Source organism: Schistocerca cancellata, chromosome 6, assembly GCF_023864275.1.
Source record: "Schistocerca cancellata isolate TAMUIC-IGC-003103 chromosome 6, iqSchCanc2.1, whole genome shotgun sequence".
Taxonomy (NCBI): domain Eukaryota; kingdom Metazoa; phylum Arthropoda; class Insecta; order Orthoptera; family Acrididae; genus Schistocerca; species Schistocerca cancellata.
This window is the reverse complement of record NC_064631.1, coordinates 567,640,639-567,667,225: the sequence shown is the minus strand read 5'-3', so window position 1 is coordinate 567,667,225 and position 26,587 is coordinate 567,640,639. Positions and strand designations below refer to the sequence as shown.

At 38.3% G+C, this 26,587-nt stretch overlaps 1 protein-coding gene across 1 annotated transcript in view; it reads left to right on the top strand.

Moving 5' to 3' along the window:
• Positions 1-26,587, top strand: part of LOC126191105 (fatty acid synthase-like) — a 394,390-nt gene that overhangs the window by 306,115 nt on the left and 61,688 nt on the right. The window contains exons 26-28 of the mRNA XM_049931844.1: positions 5,838-6,020; positions 11,342-11,540; positions 13,709-13,889. Of these exons, the coding sequence (XP_049787801.1) occupies positions 5,838-6,020; positions 11,342-11,540; positions 13,709-13,889 (563 nt within the window). The remainder of the gene's footprint in view (positions 1-5,837; positions 6,021-11,341; positions 11,541-13,708; positions 13,890-26,587) is intronic.

Genomic DNA, 26,587 nt, shown 5'->3' with positions numbered 1-26,587 from the left:
CTGCCAGGCAGTCAGTGCAATTCATAACAACAGTGTTATGGGAATGTTTTGGCTCTGGATATGGTGATGGGTTGGAATGGAGTTTCGAGAGATGTGGAAAATTGAAAAGGTCAACTAGGCAGGCTTTAGCTGCTAAGAGGGGAGAAGAGGTGGGAATGCTGTGGGTACAATAGGAGTTGGATATGGTGCCCCGAGGAGACATCTTTTCTTTGTTCCTTCACAACCTCAGTGCCTTCTCTGCCATCCACTCCACATGGTTCTCCTCAACCCAACATGTCACCTTCCTAGTGGTTGACCACATCCTCTCTGATGTCTCGATCTGGACCTCTGTCCACATTAAAATCACCAACTACCAAGAGAACCTGCATTTTCACAGCTGTCATCTGTTTTACACAAAAAAAATCCCTCCCATATAGCCTGACTACACTGGAACGGCATATCTGCATTGAAAAAAACTCCCTTGCTCAGAATGTCACTAAGGCCTTCACAGACAGGCACTCTCACCCTGATCTGGTCTGCAAACAAATCTCCTGAGCCATTTCCCCTCACACCCCCAATCCTCCCTCCATCCCCAAAACCTGTCACAAAGCAATGTCCCCTTCATCACCAAGTAGCATCCCAGCTTGGAACAATTCAACCACATCCTTTGCCAGGGCTATGATTACCTATCATCGTGCCCTGAAATAAGGGACATCCTACCCGAGATACTTCCCACCCATCCTAAAGTGGTGTTCTGTCACCCACCCATCCTCCACAACATCCTTGTCCATCCCTACGCCACTCCCAATCCCACCCCAAAGGAAAATGTCCCTTTGGAAGACCCAGGTGCAAAACCTGTCCACTCAACTCACCCACTACTTCCAATTCAAGTGTTGTCACAAGTTTAATCTATCCCATCAGGGGCCAGGCCACCTGTGAAAGTAGCCATGTCACTTACCAACTGTGCTGCAATCATTGCAGAGCTTTTTATATTGGTATGTGTATCAGCCAGCTGTTCACCAGGATGAATGGTCACTGCCAAACTGTGGCCAAGAACAAAGTAGACAAGACTGTGGCACAACATGCAGCTGAACGTAACACACTTGGTTTTAATGGCTGCTTCACTAACCGAGCCATCTGGATCCTTCCCTCCACCACCAGCAATTCTGAACTGTGCAGATACCAGTTATCCACTCGAATAATTATCCTGGCCTCAATCTATAGTAACATACTGTCCCCATACCCTCCAACCAATAGTTTCCACTGCCTCTGTCCTACTGTCTCCTCGTGATTCTCATCTTCCACTTTGTTTATTTGCAGCCCGCTACCAATTCGTCCACTCATCTTTCCCTGCTCCTTTCCTTTTTAGTTACTTTTTCTCCACCTCCCTGCCCCACAACCTCCTGATGCTGTGCCTGTTGGCAGTCTAGTCCTTGCACACTCCACCAGACAGCATTTCTCTCTCTCTCTCTCCCTCCCTCCACCTGTACACTACTATACCTTCCCCCCTCCCCCCCCTCCACTCTGGCCCAAGATACTGGAGTTGGTAGTCACATATGTGTGAGGTGTGTGTGTGTGTGTGTGTGTGTGTGTGTGTGTGTGTGTGTGTGTGTGTGTGTGTGTGTGTGTGTGTGTATTTTTCTTTTACTGATGAAGGCTATGGTCAAAAGCTATATGTGAGTGTCTTTTAATTGTGCCTGTCTGCAACTTGACATGTCTTCTAGTAGCTATATGTCTTTCCAGATTGTTGATATTCCTACTTGTAATTTCCATTGTTGGTTAGTTAAATATATTTCTTTAAATACATTTGTCAGTATGTTTGCACTCTGGCCTTTTATGCTCGAGATGACTGAGTGTTGAACAGAGATGGGACATAATCTGCACTATTTGCTCTATGGACATTGACTTTCAGAGAATAACAAACCAGCTGCTTTCTAAAGAAATTATAAACAGGTGCATAGCAATCAAAAACTTCCTGCTAGCAATGCTGCAATGCATTTCAGGATAAATTGTTTCCTCCTCCAGTGTTATAGGATAGAGGGTCTGAAATCTGGATTCAAAGATTGAAAAGATTGTTATCAACAGTCACAGAAGTGGGATCTTAAAATACGGTTATGAACAAGGAAACAGGAATGGTGTGGTATCCACAATCCAAGAAGGACGTTCAGGCACAGAAATAGTTCAAGCAATTTACAAGTAGCATTATTGGAACTAGTCAGACAGCTAAAATTCTTAAGGGAATGGATTCAGTCACTGTTTTTAAACTTGTGCAGATAATGCTGGTACACAATGTAATCAAAAGTATCCAGACACTCCCAAAAAGATACGTTTTTCATATTAGGTGCATTTTGCTGCCACCTACTGCCAGGTATTCCTATCAGTGACTTCAGTAGTCATTAGACATTGTGAGAGAGCAGAATGGCATGCTCTGCAGAACTCATGGACTTCGAATGTGGTCAGGTGATTGGGTGTCACTTGTGTCATATGTCTGTACATGAGATTTCCACACTCCTAAACATCCCTAGGTCCACTGTTTCCTATATGATAGTGAATTGGAAATGTGAAGGGACACGTAAAGCACAAAAACATACAGGTCAACCTCGTCTGTTGACTGACAGAGACTGCTGATAGTTGAAGATGGTTGTAATGTGTAATAGGCAGATATTTCTGCAGACCATCACTCAGGAATTACAAACTGGGTCAGGATCCACTGCAAGTACTATGACACTATGACAGTTAGACGGGAAATGAGAAAACTTGGATTTCCTGGTCGAACAGCTGCTCATGAGCCATGATTGAACAGTAGAAAAACGTTGTGTGGAGTGACGAATCATGGTACACAATGTGGCAATCTGATGGTAGGGTGTGGGTATATCGAATGCCCGGTGAACGTCATCTGCCAGTGTGTGTAGTGGGAACAGCAAAATTTGGAGGTGGTGGTATTATGGTGTGGTCATGTTTTTCCTGGAGGGGGCTTGCACCCCTTGTTGTTTCACATAGCACTATCACAGCACAGGCCTACATTGGTGTTTTAAGCACCTTCTTGCTTCCCGCTATCAAAGAGCAATTCGGGAATGGCAATTGCATCTTTCAGCACAATCGAGCACCTCTTCATGATGCACGGTCTGTGATGGAGTGGTTACATGACAATAACATCCTTGTATGGACTGGCCTGCACAGAGTCCTGACCTGAATTCTATAGAACACCTTTGGGGTGTTTTGGAATGCCAACTTCGTAACAGGCCTCACAACTGACATCGATACCTCTCCTCAGTGCAGCACTCTGTGAACAGTAGTCAGCCATACCCCAAGAAACCTTCCAACACTTGACTGAATGTATACCTGCGAGAGCTGTCATCAAGGCTAAGGGTGGGCCAACACCATATTGAATTCCAGCATTACCGATGGAGGATGCTATGAACTTGTAAGTCATTTTCAGCCAAGTGTTCAGATACTTTTGATGACATAGTGTACTAACTATAAATTCTTAGTTTGTATTTCTTTTGACAATATTGACTGATATGCACTGTTTGGAATTTTGAAGTCAGCAGCCTTAAAATATAGGGTGCAAAAGGTTATTTACAACTTTTTTGTCTGCTTGTGTCTGTGTATGTGCGGATGGATATGTGTGTGTGTGTGTGTGCGAGTGTATAGCTGTCCTTTTTTCCCCCTAAGGTAAGTCTTTCCGCTCCCAGGATTGGAAAGACTCCTTACCCTCTCCCTTAAAACCCACATCCTTTCGTCTTTCCCTGTCCTTCCCTCTTTCCTGATGAAGCAAACATTTGTTGCGAAAGCTTGAATTTTGTGTGTATGTCTGTGTTTGTTTGTGTGTCTATCGACCTGCCAGCGCTTTTGTTTCGTAAGTCTCATCATCTTTGTTTTTAGATATACATAAATATTTTGTTTGAAATAATAGAGGAAACAACAGCTAAGTACGATAAAAGGAAAAGTAATGATTTTTTTTAAAAGTTGTTGCTTTTAGCTGTTTATGTACAAATTGACTCATCCCAAATGCCTTTTGCTGTGAAAGAACTTAACGAGGGACTGAATTCAGTTAAAATGGAAAAGCAACTGGAGTTGATAATATATGTATGGATTGGATCAAACACCACAGTGACAAAAAAAATAGATTTTACAACTCTTTAACAAGTACAAATGGTGTACTAGTAATATAGGACAAGTCAAGTGACATAATACAAAGTCATTGTGAACATTTTATATATCACAGAAACATTTATTTTCAATGAACAATTGGTTGTGGGTAATATTACCAACTGAATTTCACTAGTATAAGTTCAAGTGGATGCTCATAATAGCAGGATGAATGGAAGGACACATTTTTATCCCAGTGCCACATATAAATACTTAAATTTACTTTTTGTCATTTTGATTCAAATTAAAATACAAAATTTCTATCCTCATCACATAAGTAAGTTCAAGTAAATACTTAACAGCATGGAATAAATGGTAGTACACATTTTAACCTATGATATAAATAAATTTAGATTTTATAATTATAATTTTTGTTAGGGATACAAAATTTTGTCTTCAAGACATAAGTAAAGATTTTCTTATAAGAGTAATTTTTTCTTTTAATTTTTTTTAATCTAAATGGTTTCTTCTATTTTTACTGAAAGAGGCCTTGCTGCTGTAGGAAGTCATTAATTTTATAAAATGTTTGTACTCTGAGGAATGTTTTTAGTTTCCTTTTGAATACTTGTATTTTATTAATTTCCTTTTTTTATATTGATGCACAGCTTGTTATATCATTTTATTCCTGACTCAGTTACTCCTGTATGGACTTTTGTGATAGTTGCAGAGCCTTGGTGGAAATTTTTCCCCTGTCTTGCTTAATGCTTGTGAATATCACAGTTTTTCTGTAATAATTCTTTGTTACTGGCTACAAACATCATCAGTAAGTATATATATTGATTTGTATCCAGTAAATATCCTGAGAGTCTTAAAGAGGCATGTGCAATATATTCTGGTAGAGACCTCACATATTAGCTTCACTGCTCATTTTTGTAGTTGAAGACTTTCAACTCTTGTAGCATTTCACCAGAAGATAATACCATAGGAGAGTACAGAATGGAAATGTGGAAAGCATGGCAAAAGCAACAGTTTTCTGTCAATAATATGACAAACAGCTCTCAGGGCAAAACATGCCTTGCTAAGAAAGAAACCAATAGCAAGCAACAGCGATAGAAATTCACATATAGAATAACTAATTGTTGCAAATTGTATCACGAGATTATTCTACAACTTCCTCATCCATCGCATATCTTCTTATTTAAGAATCACTTTTTTGACTGTGGGTATGATGTATTTTGCCAGGCAGATTCTTATTGATAAATGTATTTTTGTTGGTTTTTTGTCAGATAAGAATATGATGCTTCCAGAAGGCTGATCTTGCTGCATTAATATGAAAAATGCTGCAAGAATTACATAATATCAAATAGTGCTGCTTTTTATTGTTAAAAAGTTCCTGTAAGTTCTATTAACCTTTTACAGTGCTGTGTGTTCCTGATGCCTCCAATCTCAGTTACTCTTTTGTGAAAATTCAACTGAAAATAACAAAATATGTGTATCAGCAAACTGGGAACTAATTTCATGAGGAGTCTCACAAGGTTTCTTCATAGAGTCATAACTTTTTCTTCTGTAGTGTAATGACATTTCATCATAACATTACCTCATACCTAGTTTGTTTTTGTTTGCAGATGAGAGAAACATTGCAACAAATGGCAAATCACATGTATTTTTGTTTTTACCTCCCTGATTATTTTCTCATAATAGATTTATGAAATGAAAACCATGTCAGGCATGGTGTAGTTAAAGTTTCTTTTGTGTGGCATTTCCAGGCATACTTCTCAATAAAGCTGTACGTTACTAATCATGGTCCAGATAAAAAAATACTTATTCATTCTGGTTGCACACCATTTGGTGTAGCTGCCATAAATGTGGCCTTGAAAGAAGGCTATAAAGTGTGGACAACTGTGGGTTCTGATGAGGAGCGTACTATCCTGAAACAGACATTTCCACAGGTAAGAGATAACTGAAAGCAGAATGCTGCTGTATTTAAATCTTGTATTACATGTTGCTTAACAAAGCTGATTTATCACTAGGTTAAAAACACTGAGTTTAGATGTATTCCAGGTGGTGAAGGATAATATTTTATAGGTTTGAATTATCTGACAGTTCTCAGGAAACATGTATGAAAAGGAAATGCATAAACTTTTCTTTTCTTTCTCTCCATCACCAAGTTGGTTACTGGCATAATTTGTCTCAGATTGAATTTAGTTGCCCAAAAGGAGGTCTACACACTGAGGAAATCACAGGAAAATTGTCCAAATGATGCAAGACATAAGTAATAATGATAGTAAATAACTTTAAGTTTTGGATCTATACAGTCCTGTAACTGACACAAAATCTTTATGGTGCGAAGTTCTATAAGGTACAGAGGTGAAGGAAGCTTTCTATACAAAACAAATTAAGAAGTATTTCAAACAAAGGAACTCCAGGTTGGAATATCAACAATTTAGGAAAAGATAAATTGCTACTTAAGTTGCAGCCAGGCACAATTAAAAGACACATACACATAAGCTTTTGGCCATAGCTTTCACCAGGAAAACAAAGAGAAACACACACCACTCATTCACACAAGCAGGCACACCTCACATACACATGACTGCCAACTGCAGCAGCTCAGACCGGAATGCAACTGTCATGTAGAATGGAAGCAGCAGTCTTAAGGGGGTGGGAAAGGGGAATGGATAGCAGTGTACAGGTGAGGAGGGGGAAGGGGGGGGGTTCATGGACTAGACTTCCAAAAGGTACAGTGTTTGGAAGTTGCAGGGCAGGAAGGTGCAGAAAACAGTGAAAAGGAGAAGAGCAGGGAAAGATTGATGGGCACATTGGCAGAGGGTGGCACGCATAGAGAGTGGGAGATAAGAATGGGGAACAGGTGATAAGATGGAGGGAGTGGAACTGTTGAGTGGAGGGTGCGGGACAGTATGTTTCCATAGGTTGATGTCGGGATAATTACAGTACCAGAGAATGTGTTGTAAAGATAATTACCAGCTGCGCAATTCAGAAAAGCTGGTGGTTGAGGTGAGGATCCAGATGGCTTTGGTAGTGAAACAGCCATTGAAATCAAGCATATTATGTTCAACTGCATGTTGTGGCACAGGTTGGTCTACTTTGCTCTTGGCCACGGTTTGACAGTGGCCATTAATCTTGGTGGACATCTGGTTGGTTGTCATACCAATATAAAAAGCTGTGCAATGATTTCAGCAGAGCTGGTACATGACATGGCTGCTTACACAGGTGGTCCAACATCTGATGCCACAGATGAGCCTGTGACAGAGTCTGGGATGTGATCCTTGTGTCAAAGAGCTGGTATTCAGAGTGTCTTAGGGATGGACTAGAATGATGCAGACACCACTTTAGGAGGGTTGGGAAGAATCATGTATAGGATGTCACTCATTTCACGGCATGGCATAGGATGTGGTTCAGTTGTTACCTGAGCCATCAGGATCCTCCCCCTCACCACCAGCTTTTCTGAGCTGCGCAGATAAAAGTTATCCTTACAAATCGTTCTCCACTCCTGTAATTATTCTGGCCTCACCTACAGTAACAAATGCCCCACACCCTCCACCGAACAGTTCTACCCCCTCTGTCCTGTCATATCCTTCCCAATTCTGTCTCCCACCCTTTTTGTGTATTATCCTCTGCCATTGCACACACCCATGTTTCCCTGCTCCTCCCCTTTCTCACTCCGTTTCCCCACCTCTCCACCTTCCTGTCTCAAAGCTCCCAACACTGTGGCTGTTGGAAGTCTAGTCACTGCACACTCTGCCTGACAGTGCTTCTGTCTCCCCCCACCAATACAGTGCTATCCCTTCCCCTTCCTCACTGCCCCAGACTGCTGGTTCCATCCCATGTGACAGTTGCATTCTGGTCCAAGATGCTGGAGTTGGGGGTCATTTGTGTGTGAGGGGTGCTTGCTTGTGTGAATGAATGGTGTGTGTTTCTCTTTCTTTTTTTGGTGAAGGCTGTGGTCAAAAGCTTATGTATAAGTGCCTTTTAATTGTGTGTGTCTACAACTTAATGTGTCATCTTGATGGTAAGTGGCAATCTGTCTTTTCCTAAATTAAGAGGTATTTGATGTATTCTTAGTTTACTGGGTGTAGGTTGCTTCCATTGTTTATAGAGTTTTGGAGGATATCATCATGTGAATTCTCAAACATTGTATATCATGCATATCTATTGAAGCTCAGTGAAGATTTGTTTTTTAAGCTGTGCTGTGGATAAGATCTAAGTTTTTTGAACTGAGCTATTTGCATTTTGTTTCATTCAGATATAGTGGCAGTAGTGAAGAAATATTGGATTTGAGCTCCTTCAGTTTTTGTAAAGTAATAGCTACTGTTGGAAATATAAGATAGTTTCTGGTAGTTATGGTCCAAGATGGTAGGCAATTTATCCATGATAATACCATGCCTGTATCCATGATGTCACCATATCTATTATCCTAGAATGTATCACTCCAAAACATGTGCTGTGCGTAATTCTGCACTGTCAATGCTTTATGTCATGAAATACATATGGTCCCATTCAGTGGCATGTACGTCGGTAACAGATTACATTGTTAAAAGAGAAGCATATCTTGCACTGTAGTTGTTATGTCACATGTTAGGTGAATCACAGATGCAGTGCTGTAGTTGGTAAATATGTAACAAGTGAGATAAAAAATATTAATTTGCACATTGAATTAATTTTATCATTTATGGAATGGTGGGAAAACAGAGATTATTACGCTCTTACTTTGAAGCAGAACACACTAATAAACAAAAAATAATACTATCTTATGCATCTGTAAGATACTCTTGACACTATTGGTAGATGGGGCTTTACTTCTCATGGCCTGCATCTCAATAGAATAGGAAGGATATACTGGCTAGGCTGATAGCAAATTCTTTAAGGGGGGACACTGCAACTCATGGGAGTAGTTCTTTTTTAGGTTAGGCTCATTATCTACACATTCAATATTGAAACAATATATGTCTGAAAATGTTAAGCATAACATTTTTGAAGACAAAAAAAGTAACAGTAAATTTACTACATCAGAATATCAGAGGTTTAAAAAACAAAATTAATGAATTTCAGATCTGATTACATGAGCTACAGTGTACAAATCCCTCGATAATATTTATATTTCTGAACATCATTTAGGTAGTGAAATTGAAATGCTTAATATGGAAGGGTATACCTTAGCTTCAAAGTATTGTAGAAAAGAGACGGAAAAGGAAAAGTTGCCACTTACATTAGAAAGGGTCACAATTATAGAAACATTGACATTCTTAAATACTGTAGTGATCAGCATTTTGAAGCATGTGCCACACAAGTAGGAACACATGAAAGAAAAATAATTATAGTCACAATATGGCCCCAACTGGTAATTTCCACCTATTCACTAAACAGCTTGATGCAGTATTAAATTTCTTAAGCTTACTAGTGAAGATTTTAATTTAAATTTTCTGGAGGATAGTTACTCAAGATCCATACTAGAGTCTCTTACCACTTCTTATAATCTCATTCCCTTAGTACAGCTCCCAACCAGGGTTAAGGTACCAGCAGCACTGCTGTAGATAAAAGTTTCATAGATACTCCCACACTAGCAAATCATAGTATAAATCCAATATTTAATGGCCTTTCAGATCAATGTCCCAGTTGCTTACATTTAATGTTGTGGGGTCTGATTCAACTAATAACAGGAAGTGGAAAACTATACGAATAATAAATGAAACAGGAACTGAAGGTATAAAAAACTGTTTGAGGAATACAGACTGGAAAGATGTATACAATTCACCTAGGATAAATGAAAAATATAATTGTTTCTCTGATATGGTCATTGGTCACATTGAAAACTGCTTCCCTAAGAAAGTAATCAAAGCAAATAGGTTAAATGTTTCAAAACCTTGGATTACTAATGGAAATAAAGTATCTTGCAAAACAAAATGAAGACTGTACTTAATGTCAAGGGAAAACAATGACTACAGAGCTGCTGATGCACCAGCTTGTTAGAGGACAAAAAACAGAGTTAATGATAAGAACCTAACCAGAAGTCACATCTTACAAATGTTAAACGTCTATGCTCTGTAACTTTTGGGTTACACATAGTACCAGATTTTTTAGATGAAAAGTCATAAAAGTTCACTTATGTCTCATATTTGCATTCACTGGTATTCTTTGGCATAGTATACTGAGAGTAATTCATCTTTGAGGAAGAAAGTGTTTATTTCACAAATGTCTGTAATAAGGTCAATGCATGATGTTGACCCTAGAACCTCTTGTAGACAGTTTTTTAAACATTTGAGAATATTGACAATAATCTCACATTTCAGTTACTCCCTTATGAAGTTGATAGGATTAATAGAGTACACCGAGAAACTTCAGAGAAGAACAACACATTTTATATTATCAAGAAATAGGGGAGAGAGTGTCACTGACATGAAACAGGATTTGGGGTGGACATAATTAAAACAAACGTGTTTTTCATTGTTGCAGAATCTTCTTAAAAAATTTCAATCACCAACTTTCTCCTCTAAATATGTAAATATTTTGTTGCTGCCAACATACATAGCAAGAAACGATCATCATAATAAAATAAGGGAAATCAGAGCACCCACAGAAAGATGTAGGTGTTTATTTTTTCTGCACACTGTTCAAGATTGGAACAATGGAGAATTATTGTGAAGATGGTTCGATGAACCCTCTGCCAGGCACTTCAATGTGATTTGTGGAGTATCCGTGTAGATGTAGATGAAGTTCATTATCAATAATTAATCACAGGTCAAATACAATAGTAACATTGAAGGAAAAATGACTTACACTGTTATTCACTCAGCCTTGATGTGGCACAGGCATACGTGCATCTATTCAGCTGTAAAAATATTTAATAGATAATAAAATTAACTTCAAATATGAAACCAAACTTTTTCAACCTTATAAACAGCTCATCAATCAAATAGTTGGAAATACTTGCAAGGTATAACAACATATTATAGTCATGTTGAGGTATAGACAAAAATACTGACATTGACTGTGGTCAGAACCCATACTTTCAGATGATGAAACTGGTATTTGGACAACCTGTATCACGTCACTCTTACATTCCTGAATAAAATAAAAAATAAGTTCCAGCTCAGAGTAAGACCAACAACAGTGGATCAGTAATGTAGTGTTCGTTGTATTCCTATGCTATGGCTAAGATTTAAGACACATTATAATGTGAATATTGACAATGTAGCATTAGAATAGTGTGTGAATTTTCACTAATATTATTTTTTATCCATCATGTATCCAGATAAATGATGACTGTATCTACAGCTATGATGATCGAAAAGTATACAATAACATCCTCCTTACAACCAAAGGACAAGGTGTCTCACTAGTAATAAACACACTCACAGGAGACAAGATGGAACACTCACTATTTTGTGTTGAATACTTTGGAACTTTTATCCAGCTAGCACAAGCAGACCTTGACAAAAATCACAAATTAGGTAAGTTTCTAGCCACTGTACAGGAAATTATGCTGTTGGGATATGTTAGCATTTAGTTCTCTTCTACTCATATTCATAGGATGTTTCTCCTGATCTTCATTAGGAGTTTCCATTCAGACAGAAATTTTATTGGACAATAACATGAGAAACAAATGTAAAATAGCATAGATTTGAATCAAAATTTGTTTCCTTAAAGATAGTGTAGCATTTGCTTTTTTAATGGAAGAAACTGCAGAATTAAATAATTAGGTACAGAGGAAGTTGTGCAGTGATTAAGCCACTGATAGTGGACTCATATCCAGGAGAAGCAGGACATAAATCACAGTCTAGTCATCCAGATTAAGGTTTTGTATGGTTTCCCTAGATTAGTTAACATGACTATCAAGATGATTTCTTTGAAACAAGTAAAGTTAATGTGTTTCTCCATCTTTGTCTAGTCTAAACTTCAGCATTTATTTATTAATTTGTCATCCAGAGGAGGTTAAAGGACAGTATCTATCTCTGAAATAACTTAATGAAACCGTTATCTGCAGAAACAAGAATAAATGTCATTTGGGGGTTATGCTGTGGGGATTAGTGTATTGATGCAGAACTAAGCTTTCCAAAAAAGAAACAAACACTGGTTGACCCAGTAACACTACTGGTAAAGAAGAAACTTCAGCAGTTTTTCTGTCAGTTGCTAAGCACTAAGAAGCATCTTAATTGTGAAGAAATGGGACAAGTATGTTTTATTGTAGTTAATATTTAGCTTCTGTCAGCCAAATTTGGTTGGAATTGGATGCAGTACTCAAAATATCTTAATTTCTAGTTTAATTTGAGGTAGTAAAGAAGAAAAATATAGCTACCATCTAGTTAAATTTAAAAACGAACAAATAGGGAACTTAAACTTCATAGCTAGAATTAGTCACTTAGGCATGAAGAAGGAGATAAAGTAGAAATATTTAAATGATTGATCAAATAATACTTGTAATTAATAGTTCCACTGAACCAATACCTTTAACCCCCCCCCCCCCCCTCTCCCACCACACACACAAGGAAAAAAATGAATAAATATATTGAACACAGTTTTTGGGACTAAGTAGAGTACACAGGTGAGATTCTAGTTTCAGAGAAACTAGTGGTGTTCTACAAACTGCAAGGTAGTTGTGTAGAAATTATTTTAACTTTAATTTAGGATCAAAGTCATTTAGTAACTGATATGGTAATTGTAATTAAATTGCAGTTACTATAAAAATCAATGGTGTTGAATGAAAAAGAAGTCAATAGGATAATATTAAGTCAGTGGAAAACTCTGGAAACATACTGTACATTATTTTAAAGAGGTCTGTATGACTTGACATCAAGTGATTGATTAAAAAACCACAGATTTTCAGATTGATTAAAAAACCACAGATTTTCAGGCAGCCGTATAGGTTGGTTGATTTGGAGGAGGGAACCAAACAACAAGGTCATTGATCCCATTGAGGTAGGGAAGGATGGGGACGGAAGTCAGCCATGCCCTTTCAAAGAATCCATTCCAGTATTTGCATGAAGCGATTTAGGGAAATCACAGAAAATCTAAATCAGGATGGCCGGGCATGGGTTTGAACCATCATCCTCCCAAATGCGAGTCCAGCATGCTAACCACTACACCATCTCACTTGGTCAGGTCACTGTAGGACAGTGAAGAAAGTAAAGAATGATACCTTTCACAAGATAAAGTATATATTAGGTCCATTACTTCAACTCCCACCTTTGTCTTCCCTACCATGTGGCTGTCTCAGTCCTGATGTCTTCAATCTGTATTAATATGAAAGAGAAATTTCAGTGGCATCCTTCACACAAGTGTACTTTCTCTTTCTTTTTCTATTCCTTGTCACCCTGGTGAAACTTGTCTGGTAGGAAATTATGTACCACAAAGTAAATAAGACAAAAACTGTGTAAATACACATTTTACTAATTTATCAGAGAGCTCAGGTAGGCATTACGGTAGGTTAATTGATTTTCAGCACAATTCTATTACATCTCACAACAATATCAGTATTATGTTACATTTCTTAAAAGTTTATGAAGAGAAATTCATATTAGAAAAGTGCATCACTACATCAGTTCACTAATCATTTCATTCAACATTTTTTTTCTACTTTAAAAATTAAAATTACCTTACGTTATGCTGTTTCTTTTCACAGGAATGAACCCATTTCTAAGGAGTATTTCATACTATGGAATATCATGTAACAAGTTATTCGACTTAAATGATGACCTGAAATTGAGATTACATAGGGAAGTAAAAGAAGGTATAAAAAAGGGAGTTGTCAAACCACTGAACAGGATAGTTCTTGACCAGCATGAAACTCACAAGGCCATAAAGTAAGCATTAACTAATAACATTATGTTGATTACCATCTTAAGATTTGAGTAGAAAAAAATACTCTGTAGGATGACTTTTTCCGTAGTTGTTCCTTTTTGATCTGTGAGCAGAACTGAAAGGCATGAGACCGGAGAAAATATGAACTCTAGTGTATGAAAAGGAAAAGAGGAAATCATTATACACCAACCAACAAAAAAGGTGAAGCACTCAGAAGATGTGGTCAGACATTAATGCAACTTCTTTCACATACCTACCATCAGTGGTTATGTAAATTACTAGAGCTGCAATTCTCTGTGACAAGTAGAATGGCCTCCAAAGAGGATAAGTGTTTACATTTAGTATTGTTACCAGATCTTTTTGGGTATGGTAGAGCTGTGAACAGTGTCAGATGTTAAGTGATTGCTGTGAAGGACATGAAGATGCCACATACTCATGAGAGATAGCCGAATCAGCATCAGACCGAGTCTGAAAGGGCCTCTTTGTAGATCTCCATTTGACCTGCCAAATGTGATGAGCATTCTGGAGTGACGGTGGCCCAAAAATAGACTGCATTGTAGGATGGAGGCAAGCATACTTGTAGTCAAGGTTCTGTTTGACTACCACAATGGAGAATCACAGTATTGTGCATCAAGCACATTGTAACCCGTTCACATCTGAATCTGCCATCCAATAACAAGTAATGGAATCCCAGAAACTTTATGTGTCATTCTGTACCATAAGTCAGAGATAAGCAGCAACCAGGTCAGTAAATGACTCTCCCATACTTAGGAAGCCATTAAAACCACAACACAAACAACAGTATTTAGAGTGGTGCTGTGAATGGGAAGCATGGACTGCTGATGAATGGCATCACATTGTATTCAGCAGTGAATTGCAATAATGCGCTACTCCACATGACCATCATAACAAGTATGTTAGTGACCTAGGGAGAGGTGACATTCTTCCATTGTTTTGGAGAGCCACAGTGGTATTACTCCTGGCATCGAGGTGTGGGGAGCCATCAGGTATGAGTTCAGGTCACAACTCATAGTGATTCAAGGAACTTGGATGGCACAATTGTATGTCATAGACAATCTGCACCCTCATGCATTACCTCTCATGTGATAGTATTGTGGGCCATTTTTCATTGGGACAATGCCCATCAACTTATTGCACATGTCTCTATGTATTGTTTGCATGATGCTGAGGTACTCCCAGAGCCAGCAAGCTCCCCAGATCTGTGCTCAGTGGGACATGTGTAGGACCAGCTCAGATGTCAACTCCCTCCCTGTGCCAGTATTCGGTATGTCAAGGATCAGTTACAGCAATTGTGGGCCAGCTTGCCTCAGGAGATGATACAATGGTTTTGTGGCACCCTTCCCAACCAAGTATGTGCATGTATCCAGGTCAGAGGGCTTCCAAAATCATACTGGTAAGTGGACTCATATTGTCAAATTCTTTGTAAGACTTCATTTTGTAATCAATGAAATACCCTTTGAGCCCATGAAATTTTATTTCATTCTTTCCTCCCCTTCTGGTTGCTTCACTTTTTTGTCAGGTTATGTATAAATAACAGTAATGCATCAGAAATTTGATAGCATAGAATTTGCTTATGGCTCCACCTCATAACAACAGTTTTCCTCTGTGACAGCCTGCATTCACAATGGCACTCTCCCCATAAAGAAGTAAAGATTTCCTAGTGAATGGGAGCACATGTTTGCAGAGAATTTGCAGAAATGTTTTATTTTCTTCATGGTAGAGAAAGATTGCTCCATCTCAGATGATCTCATTGGTATGGTAATTACAACTTTCAGGGGTTTCAATGTTTCACTAAAAGGCTTCTGTAAATTATTTTTAATCAGGAATTGCAGAAGTGGAGCAGCACCTGTGAGAGTTTTAAACTCATTCCTCAAGTATAGATTTGTCGTCAGTTTATTACATTCTAGGAAGGGATCTGTATTGCAAGATCCCTGCAGCAGTATTTCCAGAAACTGACTTGCACAAAAAAAAACTTTTCAGAGTGAAATGAATTTGCAGTAACAAGATACTCTGTTAAGTCAGAGCGTCAACCTGAGCAAAAATTTTATCTTGCATTTCTTTTGTCACAACAGTTTTTGGAATTCAGTTCCCTGGCTGTGTCTCTTTGCAGGATATAGCAGCTGTCTGTATATGGGAATCATGTCAATGGTGTTATCTTGAATATACACTCTAAGACCATAAGAACTATGCACCACAAAGGAATTATCCAAATTGGACAGAAATTCCAGAATGAGATTTTCACTCTGCAGTGTAGTGTGCGCTGATATGAAACTTCCTGGCAGATTAAAACTGTGTGCCCGACCGAGACTCGAACTCAGGACCTTTGCCTTTTGCGGGCTAGTGCTCTACCAACTGAGCTACCGAAGCATGACATCACAGTTAGAAGGAGCAGCCCAAACCTGGGCTAATCAGCATGCTGAGTAATTTGTAGATTTCAAGACGTCTAAGACAATGTTTCTAAATAAGTACTGGGCACAAGCTAAGCAGTTGAGACCATAAAATGACTTTTTTTATTTAGGCCAGAATACAAAAGAGGGAAGGAAAGTATGGCGGTGTTCTGTGTAAAGGAACTGAATGGTAGAGCACTTGCCCGCAAAAGGCAAAGGTCCCGAGTTTGAGTCTCGGTCGGGCACACAGTTTTAATCTGCCAGGAAGTTTCTGGACAGAAATTGTTAGATATGATGTACATGTACAAATGCTTACAATTTCAGAAAAATTAGATGATATAATTAAGGGAAAGAGCTTCACAAATTGAGCAAGTGAATAATCCATTGGTCCACCTCTGGCCCTTATGCAAGCAGTTATTTCACTTGGAATTGACTGACAGAGTTTTTGGATGTTCTCCTGAGGGACATTGTCCCAAATTATGTCCAATTGGCATGTTAGATTGTCAAAATCCTGACTGGCTGGAGGGCCCTGCCCACAATGCTGCAGACATTCTACCCACAATGCTCCAGAATTCTTAATTAGGAAGAGACCAGGCGATGTAGTGGGGAGGACAAATATCAATCAGTAAATTTCCTGACTGCTTGCAAAGACAGTTTTGTACCTGGTACGATAGAGAGTGCTTAAGTAAAATTTATAAAAACACAGTTAGAAGGAGCAGCCCAAACCTGGGCTAATCAGCATGCTGAGTAATTTGTAGATTTCAAGACATCTAAGACAATGTTTCTAAATAAGTACTGGGCACAAGCTAAGCAGTTGAGACTATAAAATGATTTTTTTTATATTTAGGCCAGAATACAAAAGTGGGAAGAAAAGAATGACGGGGTTCTGTGTAAAGGAACTAAATGAATTGATTCATTTGGTTGGCCTCTAAATGTGTTGACAGAGGTTTCAAATTTGAAGAGAAAATTGCCTAATCCACAATGGGAACTAATTCATAGTCTGACTTATTCTAGGGAAGAATTTCTTATCTTTATTGAAAATATGGAAAGGGCTTTCTGTTACAGGCCAAAGTATGTTGAACACAGTGATGGAAATCAGGACAAGGGAAACTGTAATAAATCTAAGGGAAGCAATGGGAATAGATGGAGAGGTGAGAGAAATGGACCTAGTAATCGAGACAGGGACTGGAGGAATAGACTACTGGAGAGAATAGAAATTTTAGAGGAAGAAGGGGCAGTTTTGAGCAATGAAGGGATAAAGATAGATAGAGGGCAAGGCAGATGAGAGCACCAAATGCTAATTTTGAGAACAGACAGTCAGAAAACTGAGGTCTCACTTGAGGTCTGCAGGAGGGGTGGTGAAGACACAATGAAAACGACCATGCAACAAAAAAGTGAGTATCATAGGGAGAGTGCAGAAATGAGTATATGGATACTATTATAGGAAATAACAGTTTTTTCTGGGGGGGGGGCATAAGAAATATAGGAGTTGGAATAAAAGAGAGCCAGATAATCAGTGGAATAAAACCAGATTTAAAGATCAATCCAGTTTCCATGCTGAGGAAACATTTGATAGAAATGAAAGGGCTCAGCCAATAAATGGTGAAGGCAATGTGGGTTTATGCTCAATAAAAAATTTTGAAACATTGGAAGCAGACCCATTAGTCTTGTCAGGGGAAAAAGCAATAGACAATGTAAGTGCAGACGGCAAAATTATAAATAGCATTTAAGACTGTTGTAAGGAAGAGGAAGATATAAGTGCATTATTTAGCAATGAGAAAATTTTTGCAAGTAATGAGATTGAGCCCATTCAAAGTGGAGTGGATGTTAATTCTAATGTTTGTAGCAGTGATGTTACAAATAGTGAAATGTTGGTTAAGTGTAGGAATGAACCAACCGATGTTCATGAAATTGTATGAGGTCATGAATTGGTTAATGAAGCAGGAGTCAGTGGGAGTAAGGAGGGTGGTGCTATTGTTGGTTGCCCTGTGAGGAAACTGAAAGTCATGTTTGCTGGGAAGATGAACATTTGATTCTGGATGGGGATGTCAACTCAAAGGGGTAGATGAGCTTGCTTTCTGGGCAGCAAAATAACTGATGATGGCAAAAAAAGAGATGATACAAAATGTAGACTGCAAGGGCAAGAGAACATTTCTGAAGAAGAGAAATTTGTTAACATCGAGTATAGATTTAAGTGTTGGGAAGTATTTTGTGACAGTATTTGTATGGAATGTAGCCATATATGGAAATTAAACATGGATGATAAACAGTTTAGATAAGAAGAGAATATAAGCATTTGAAATGTGCTATCAAAGGAGATCAGATGCATAGAACACGTAACTAATGAGGAGGTACTGAATAGAATTGGGGAGAAAATAAATTTGTGGGACTACCTGACTAGAAGAGGGTATCAGTTGATATGGGATGTTGTGAGACATTATCCACCAATTTAGTACTGAAAGATAGTGTGGGGAATAAAAATCATAGAGGGAGACCAAGAGATGATTATAGCAAGCAGATTAAGGGGGATGAAGTCTGCAATATTTATTCAGAGCTGAAGATGCTTGCACAGGATAGAGTAGCATGGAGAGCTGCATCAAACCAGTCTTCAGACTGAAAACCACAACAGCAACAGGGATGTTAATTGCAACTGGTTGAGAAAAGAGGAGAATGAGTATAATATTAATGATTGGATATCTTATGCTAAAGTTCAGAAAGCTTTGCTACCAGAGAAGTGGGATGAATTTAAGGTTCAAAGTAGCCAGAAAATTGGAAGAATTAGGAGGAGTACAATATATTGTGGATGGATTTAACAAATTATTTAGAGAAGATAAAGAAATAGAACACGGGGGAATAAATGTATTAAGGTGGGAGACATGGAAGAGATGCCATTTTTGGATTCAGGTTCATGTATTTCAACTGTGTCTGAATCCTTCTGACAGCAGATTAGAAGCAATGAACTGGCGGGACTGCCTGAAACTAGTGTAAAGATTAGAGCAGCAACAGGAGCTTGTAGCAAGTCCACCAATAAAGAAATCTTGTTGGAATTTGAGATCAATGGTCATTGTTTTAATATAAATTGATTATAATCTGAAACCTGCCAATGACTGTTAGATTGGACACAGATTTCTTGTGCAAATGTGATTCTAGCGACGTAATAAGGAATAGAGTAGTAGAATTTGATGCTGGATGGTACAATAAAAGAATCAGTTTTAAAAGGGTATTAAAAGGGTAAGAGACCATAGCAATCTTGCTTAGTCTTATTCCACATACAGATGAAGTAATAAGCTCCAGGAAGCTGTAATTATTTATTTTTGTAATTGCAGCACAAAATTCAAGGTAAAACATTCAACTCTGTAAACAGATAAATAACCAAACTCTCAAATAATAATGGAACTGTTACTTCATAAGTTCCAAGGAATAAACTGCCGATGTCACACTGTGTGCACTTTATGCACATATCATAATATAAAGGTTGTATCAAGGCAAAGAGTCTGCTATTATTACATTCAAAGATTTAGCCTCTGCTTTAACAGCTATATAATTTATCTTTATTGTTTAAATGTATCAGTAAGAATTCTAGTAAAATAATGTTGTGCAGTTGTCACTGATTACAGCAGTAGCCTTTGTGCACAAAGAATTAAACTGCAACCATGCAGTTATGATTCATTGTGTGATAAGTAGTATATAAAGTACAGTTTCATCTGGGTGTAGAATGCTAAGCAGGTATAATAATGATATGCATAAGTAGCATAGAGATCAGTCTTATGTGTTTAATGTAAACTTTAATGTCAACTTTGTTTAAAAATCAACTACTTTCAGTTGGTGGTCTAGGATTTAAATGCTGATATGACTCAATTAGTCATGGTCTTCTGTTGGTGCCTATGGTGGGAGTAAGAACTGTGCAACCTATAAACTGCTAGGGTTAGTGTGTGATAATATGGTAGGCAATTTGGACTTATTCAAGCTTGGTGCAAAAAGTTTGCTATTGTGAAGATGGCTTTATTCACTGAGTTTGCTTGAACAAATGTTGCTGATCTTCATATTAGACTGTGTGAACCTGATAACTATGTGGAATTGATTAACAATAGCATGTTTTTGCAAAATTGGAACACTGTATGTGTACAAATTGTTTGCTTGCACTGCTTTACAAAAAATCATTTATTAACCCTTTAACTGCTCTGGATGTGTTAACGCGCACACCTTTGTACCTGTCCCTGTGTACTCTGAATGTGTTTACACACGCTACCAGTCATCCTACCTGGTACTGTGAATGTGTCTACAAGTGGACACATTCAGAGTACCAGGTAGAAGGACTGGTGGCGCTCGTAAAGATGTTCAGAGTGCGCAGAGACAGTTACAAAGGCAAGCACGTTAACACATCCAGAGCAGGTAAAGGGTTAATAATGAACATTAGCCTCTGTGTGGTCACCAGTTGAGGGAATCTCTTTTAACAGAGATAAAACTAAAGTGGGATTTGGACTTATGTTGGGATTCATCATTGTGGAGATATACCATGACCAGATTACTTGATGTTTTTGTAGTCAAATGTGCTTTAAATTATTGATTGACTCTTCACAGGCTGGCATATTATTTATTGAATTAGTATAGGGCTCAAGGCAGTTGTGTACAACCACACCATTGTGCAGACAAGCCATCTAACAGCTTGTGAACACACCCAAAGGCAGTGTTACTCAGTCATGCTCCTAAACCATTATAGGATGTTTCTGGCCAGATCATGAGAACAGTTATCTAGCTGGAAGATGCCATTGTTGTTGGAAAAGATGTTAAGCATGAAGAGATCCAAGTTGTCTGCAGTAATGTTCATGTAGTTCACAGCTGTCCAGCTGCCTTCCATCAGTATCACACATCTCATGGAAGTTGATGTGAAGACCCCCAATAATGTAGTACTACCACCAATGGCCTGTGACCTTGGCATGGTCCATGTTTCAATCAGCCGTTGAGCTATATGACAGCATTTATGTACAAAATCATTGACCTGATGTAACAATACATGTGATTCATCCAATCCATCTCCAAGTTTCTATTGATCCACAGTGCAATCTTGGTGATACAATACACACTGCAGTCATCATTGATGATGCCATAGGGGAACACATACGGATTGACTGCTGCAAAGAACCATTCATATTCAACAGTGTGTGCTGGATGATGTGTTCCAAAGCTCATGCCCCTGCACTGGCACTGTAATCTGTTGTCATATCTGTAACAGATTTATAAAGGAAGCAAGCCTCTGACTTCCACATTCTATGGCGAGGTGTGGATGTCCAACTCCTCTTGCCTACTCGTGAGTTCACCATCCTTCAACCACTTTCTACAGATGCTCATGGCAGTAGCAAGGGGACAGCCAAACAGCCTCACCATTTCTAAGAAGCTCATTCCTAGGTAATGGCCCATAACAGTCTGCCCTTTGTCATAGTTGCTTGTACCAGTGGATTACGCCACTTTGTGGGATGGAGGCAATATTATGCTATAGGAAACATTCAGCTGATGTTTCATGGGACCTTCAATAGTAATCAAAGGTGCCATGGGTGCTGTAGACTGTGTTAACATTATTGTAGACCACCTGCATCTCTTCATGCCTGATGTCTTCCCCATTGGCAATGAAATCCTCTAGCGGGATAAATATCTGTGTAACAAGGCTGGAATCTTGTGACAGTGATTTGAGTAGCATGATAATGAACACATAGTTCATTTCTCTGCCATTAAATTCGACTAACCCGAAACTGATGCAAAACATCTGTTTACCACAGGTCACCACCTCTGCATCCACAGACCACCAGCCTGTAAATTACAGGAATTGCATGGTCTTTCCATAGACTCCTGGTGCCATGTACTTCAGGAAACCTAGACAGATTTGACAAATCCAAGTATAACAGAGAAAGATGTGTAACACTACCGCCCTTTCGGACGTGCGTTAGCTCTATAAAGCCTGTACTGTAATAAGTTCACGGGCTTCACCTTGTAAACAAGGATTTTAGTACATAAATTTGACCACGTGTACCTAATGGAAGCAAGATCGAACCTATATTCAGTCAGTAACTACAATGATGCGTCAAGCAAATGTAAAGTATAATTACGCGTTCGCATGGACAAGAAGTACACACAGTAGATATTACCAATGATTAATAATTCGGTCGCCAGCCTAATTAGGCATTGAATGAGTTTTTCCTTGTACAAGTGTGTGCATGTACAAGCATAACAACACGGAATACTGTTGCGTTATAAGACAAAGTTTGGCATAGGAAAAATCCACTGAACTAAAGTTCTCTCCTTTTGTATTAGTTTGGACGAGCTAAAATTACACAACACCACACAGCAATGATTACTACGAACTGCACTTTGTATATTGATCAGACTGAAATCGGGCATAGATTACCCTAGAATTAGCAATTTTGAAAACACACATACAATGTCACTATTAAAATTGGTAAAATTACTAATACACTTAGGTTAAATATAGAACTTAACTTTGCTGTTCAAATCTGATCAGTACACTTCAATATGTGCAAGAATGGGCAAGAGAAGGGGGGGGGGGCTGAAACTGTTATGGTCGTTATACTGAAACTAGTAAGTCCTGAAGGTAAATTAACACTCAAAATTATCAATCTATGGATTACTGCTCTTTTGTCACGCTTCTGAATTAATTAATTGTCATTATTTCTGTCACACATTAATTAAATAACATCACTAGCTCAATTCAAAATTTATCTTTCAATTTAATCACACTGTTGTTCTTTACTAACATTTACATTTACACACCTAACTTTAAACGCCTTTATAGCATAGATTGGTCTGCAGATAATTTAGTACTAACTGTAAACTTTCATTTCGGGATACTCAGGTTGCATAATATGTGGTAAGGACCCTGTCTAGGTCAATGATAAGGATAAGTGATGGCTAAGGCAATTCTGGTAAAAGTCACGTTATTATTGAACAGTCAAAACAGTTTCGACACTGGTCCACACAGATACACTTCTAAAGATGAAATAAAAGTTTGACCTGTGCACGTCGGTGCGGCGGGTGGTGGGCAGCGAGATAGCGGGCAGCACAGCACACATACAAGCACGGCTAAGGCTCTCACTGCATCGGCACTTTCCTTCTTCTTAGCGTCGTAATCTTTCCAATTTTGTGCCCAAGGATATAGCCATGCCAAGTAGTCGTCGGAATCGGCCCATCCGAGGCTCAATGGAATCCACCTTTCCTAGATAGCCTCCTCGGTACAGTACATGTTCCTCTGACCGATGCCCAACTCCGACTGTAATACTGAGCCCGTTGTGCCGAACCGCGCCAGTGTGCTTTTTCCCGCGCTCGCCTGCATCCACCTTTTCCCGCTCCCCTACAGGTAGGGTATTCACCACAGGTTTTCTACTACACATATCCTAATGCATTACCTACGTATGGACCAAGTGTTTAAATTACAATTTTCACATTTTACAATAGTTTTAACATTAAATACATTTCCTTTTGGTTATCAAATTGCTTGAAATCTAACATAAATAATAACATTCATTTCAAAAGTTGTTTACAGTTTTCTTTAACATGACATGAAAAGAAAAAGAAATTCAAAACATTACTTATATTACTTTACATAAATTCAGAAAGAAAATTTTATCTAAATTCATAAGGAAAAAAAAAATTATTATAGGTTATTATTGTTACACATGCCCCTGTTTCCAGAAAATTTTCTTAAGTCTAAATTTTATGGGAACACTAAATTTAACAATTATACACTGGTTCTGAATCTTTACGTAAATGTTGAAGAGGATTTACACTACATATTTCCTTCCACTCACTGTATATAGGTTTACACTATTTTAACATACCAAGACCAAAATCTCGTTATTTACTTAAGTGCCTTTTGCACAGTCCAACTTCCCATCATAACATTACTAAAATAGCAATTTAATCATTTTTTCCCAAATTTCTCAAAGAAATAATTAAAAATTCTGGAATACACACATTTAACTACAAAAAACAAATGCATATTTCGTATACACTATAGGATAATTTGTCGCTGCTTGCTTTGAATAGCAGTCCATTTCTTAACTTACTAAACAGAACACACACACAAAATTTTCAGAAAATTATCTACACATATTCGCTGCCTATTATGCGGATTTGGGCAGTCCATTTTACTTCATATAGTCATATTTCCTGGATCACATGTACAATTTTCCATCGACTATTTATCTGCCCTCATTGGTATTTGGCAGTCCTTCATATTATGGTTCATACACTGCCCATTTTCAGTTTTGACAGTTCCATCTTTTATCTGGCTGATAGCATTTATCCTTCCTTTTCAGTCCTTTTCTCCATACATTTTTACAGTTACAGTACAATTGGTAATCTGAAACTCACATAACTACATTAGCACACTTTCAATGGTATACAGACATTTACGAAGATTAGTTACATTTCAAATAACTTGGTTTCAGCATAAGATACAGCACAATTACTTGTTCCTGGGAACATACAGTTTCAGGTCCACAATATTTCTTACACCTAAAGGTCTTTTGGATTTTGGGTAGATCAGGTAGTAAGCATTATCGTGTGGAATGTTCTGTATTATATATGGTCCATTATAGATATATTTAAATTTTGAAATTTCATGGTTTAGTTCACTAGATTTTTCGTGGGTTTTCAAAAGAACATAATCTCCAATTTTAAATTTTGAAACTTTTAGATTTTTATCGTGTCTTCTAGATCTAGATTCAGCTTTTTGCTTTGCCCTTTTTATTACCAATTCTTTCTTTTGATTCAATCCCAAACTTGTACAAGGTGGAAACTCTAATTTTTCTTCAATTAAACTTTTACAACTTCTACCTAACAAAATTTCTTCCGGTGGGAACCCTGTAGTTTCATGATGTAAAGTGTTCATGACATTCTCAAAATCCGATATGAATCTGCCCCAGGCTCTAATTCAACAAAACAATAATTCACTTTTAGATAACACTGAGTTACAGTAACAATAAAGTCATGCATAATATTAATAATATATACAAATACAGCATCCTGCCCTTAGTCTCTTTATTAACAAGGCAGTCTTTTCTGGTTCATAAAACAGTCACTTAAATCTGGTGGCTTCTTAGGCTTCTGGAGTTCAAAGTCTTTGCTTACTTGAACTCTTCGCAAAATAAACACTGAGTCATCAGGCGGCTCTTTCTTTCTTTGTTCGGTCTCAACATCTGGATTTTGTTTTGATACTTCGTCATTGTTAGGTACAATATCGCAATTAACTACATCCCCTTCATTTTCACTGATTTTCCCATACCCTCTTTCAGTAAAAGTATATTCACTTTCTTTTACACCGGAAAATTCATCTTCACTAGGGTCATCACTACTCTCTTCCTCAACACCAGATTCATTTAAGTACGCTACTTTTGCACAACATGGAAAGTTAGTATAGTCAATTTTGTCTGTATTTGCGTATGTTTCATCATCTGAACTATCGTCGGAATCCGACCATTCTGGATCGCTATCAGGTTCTAACATAAATGCTTTTCTGAGACAGGCACTAAGTTCTTCCTCGGTATGGTCGTCAGGCTTGGACTTTAATTCAATCTCCTCTTTTGGCAAAACGGCCGCATCCTCAGCTTTATTCACATCCACTGTGACTTCATATTCGGTGTAATCCTCGTGGACTTTAATTACTTTCAGGTAATCATCTGCCCCTTCTCCACGGTGCCTCTCGGTAGCAGCTTGTACTATTGGCGGATTGTTAGCAGAAGTTATTTCTTCGTCAATGCTGAGGATTTCATCCTCCAACCCCTTCCTATCATTAACCTTCCTCTTATCGGCAGCAAGCGTACTTTGCGCGGCTCTATTTATTCTCCCCTCTTCAAATTTGGGCCACGTCACTTTATTGACGCCCCTATCATTTCCTTTTCTATTAACTAATTTCTTCGCTTCATACTCCTTCTTAAAATCCTCCCACTCACATTGCTTTAGGCCCTTGTACAGATCGTCGATCTGCACATGCCAATCAGTTACTTCTGCTAATTCATTGTAGCCCTTTACCTCATTGCAAACACTGCTAATCGCACCTCTCTGTGTACTCACAGTCTCATTTATTGTTTCCTTTGCCACGGAATTATCACTCGTAAAATTTTCATTATCTCTTACGGCTAGGTTCGTACCTACTGCTGCCGTATTGCTAGCGGCTTCTCTCTGAACAGATGTTCCGCTAGGCTGGGCCGTTGCCCTCTGATGCTCCACTCGCCTGTTAACCGGTAGTATTCTGTGCGGCCGAGATGACTCATGCTGGCTCG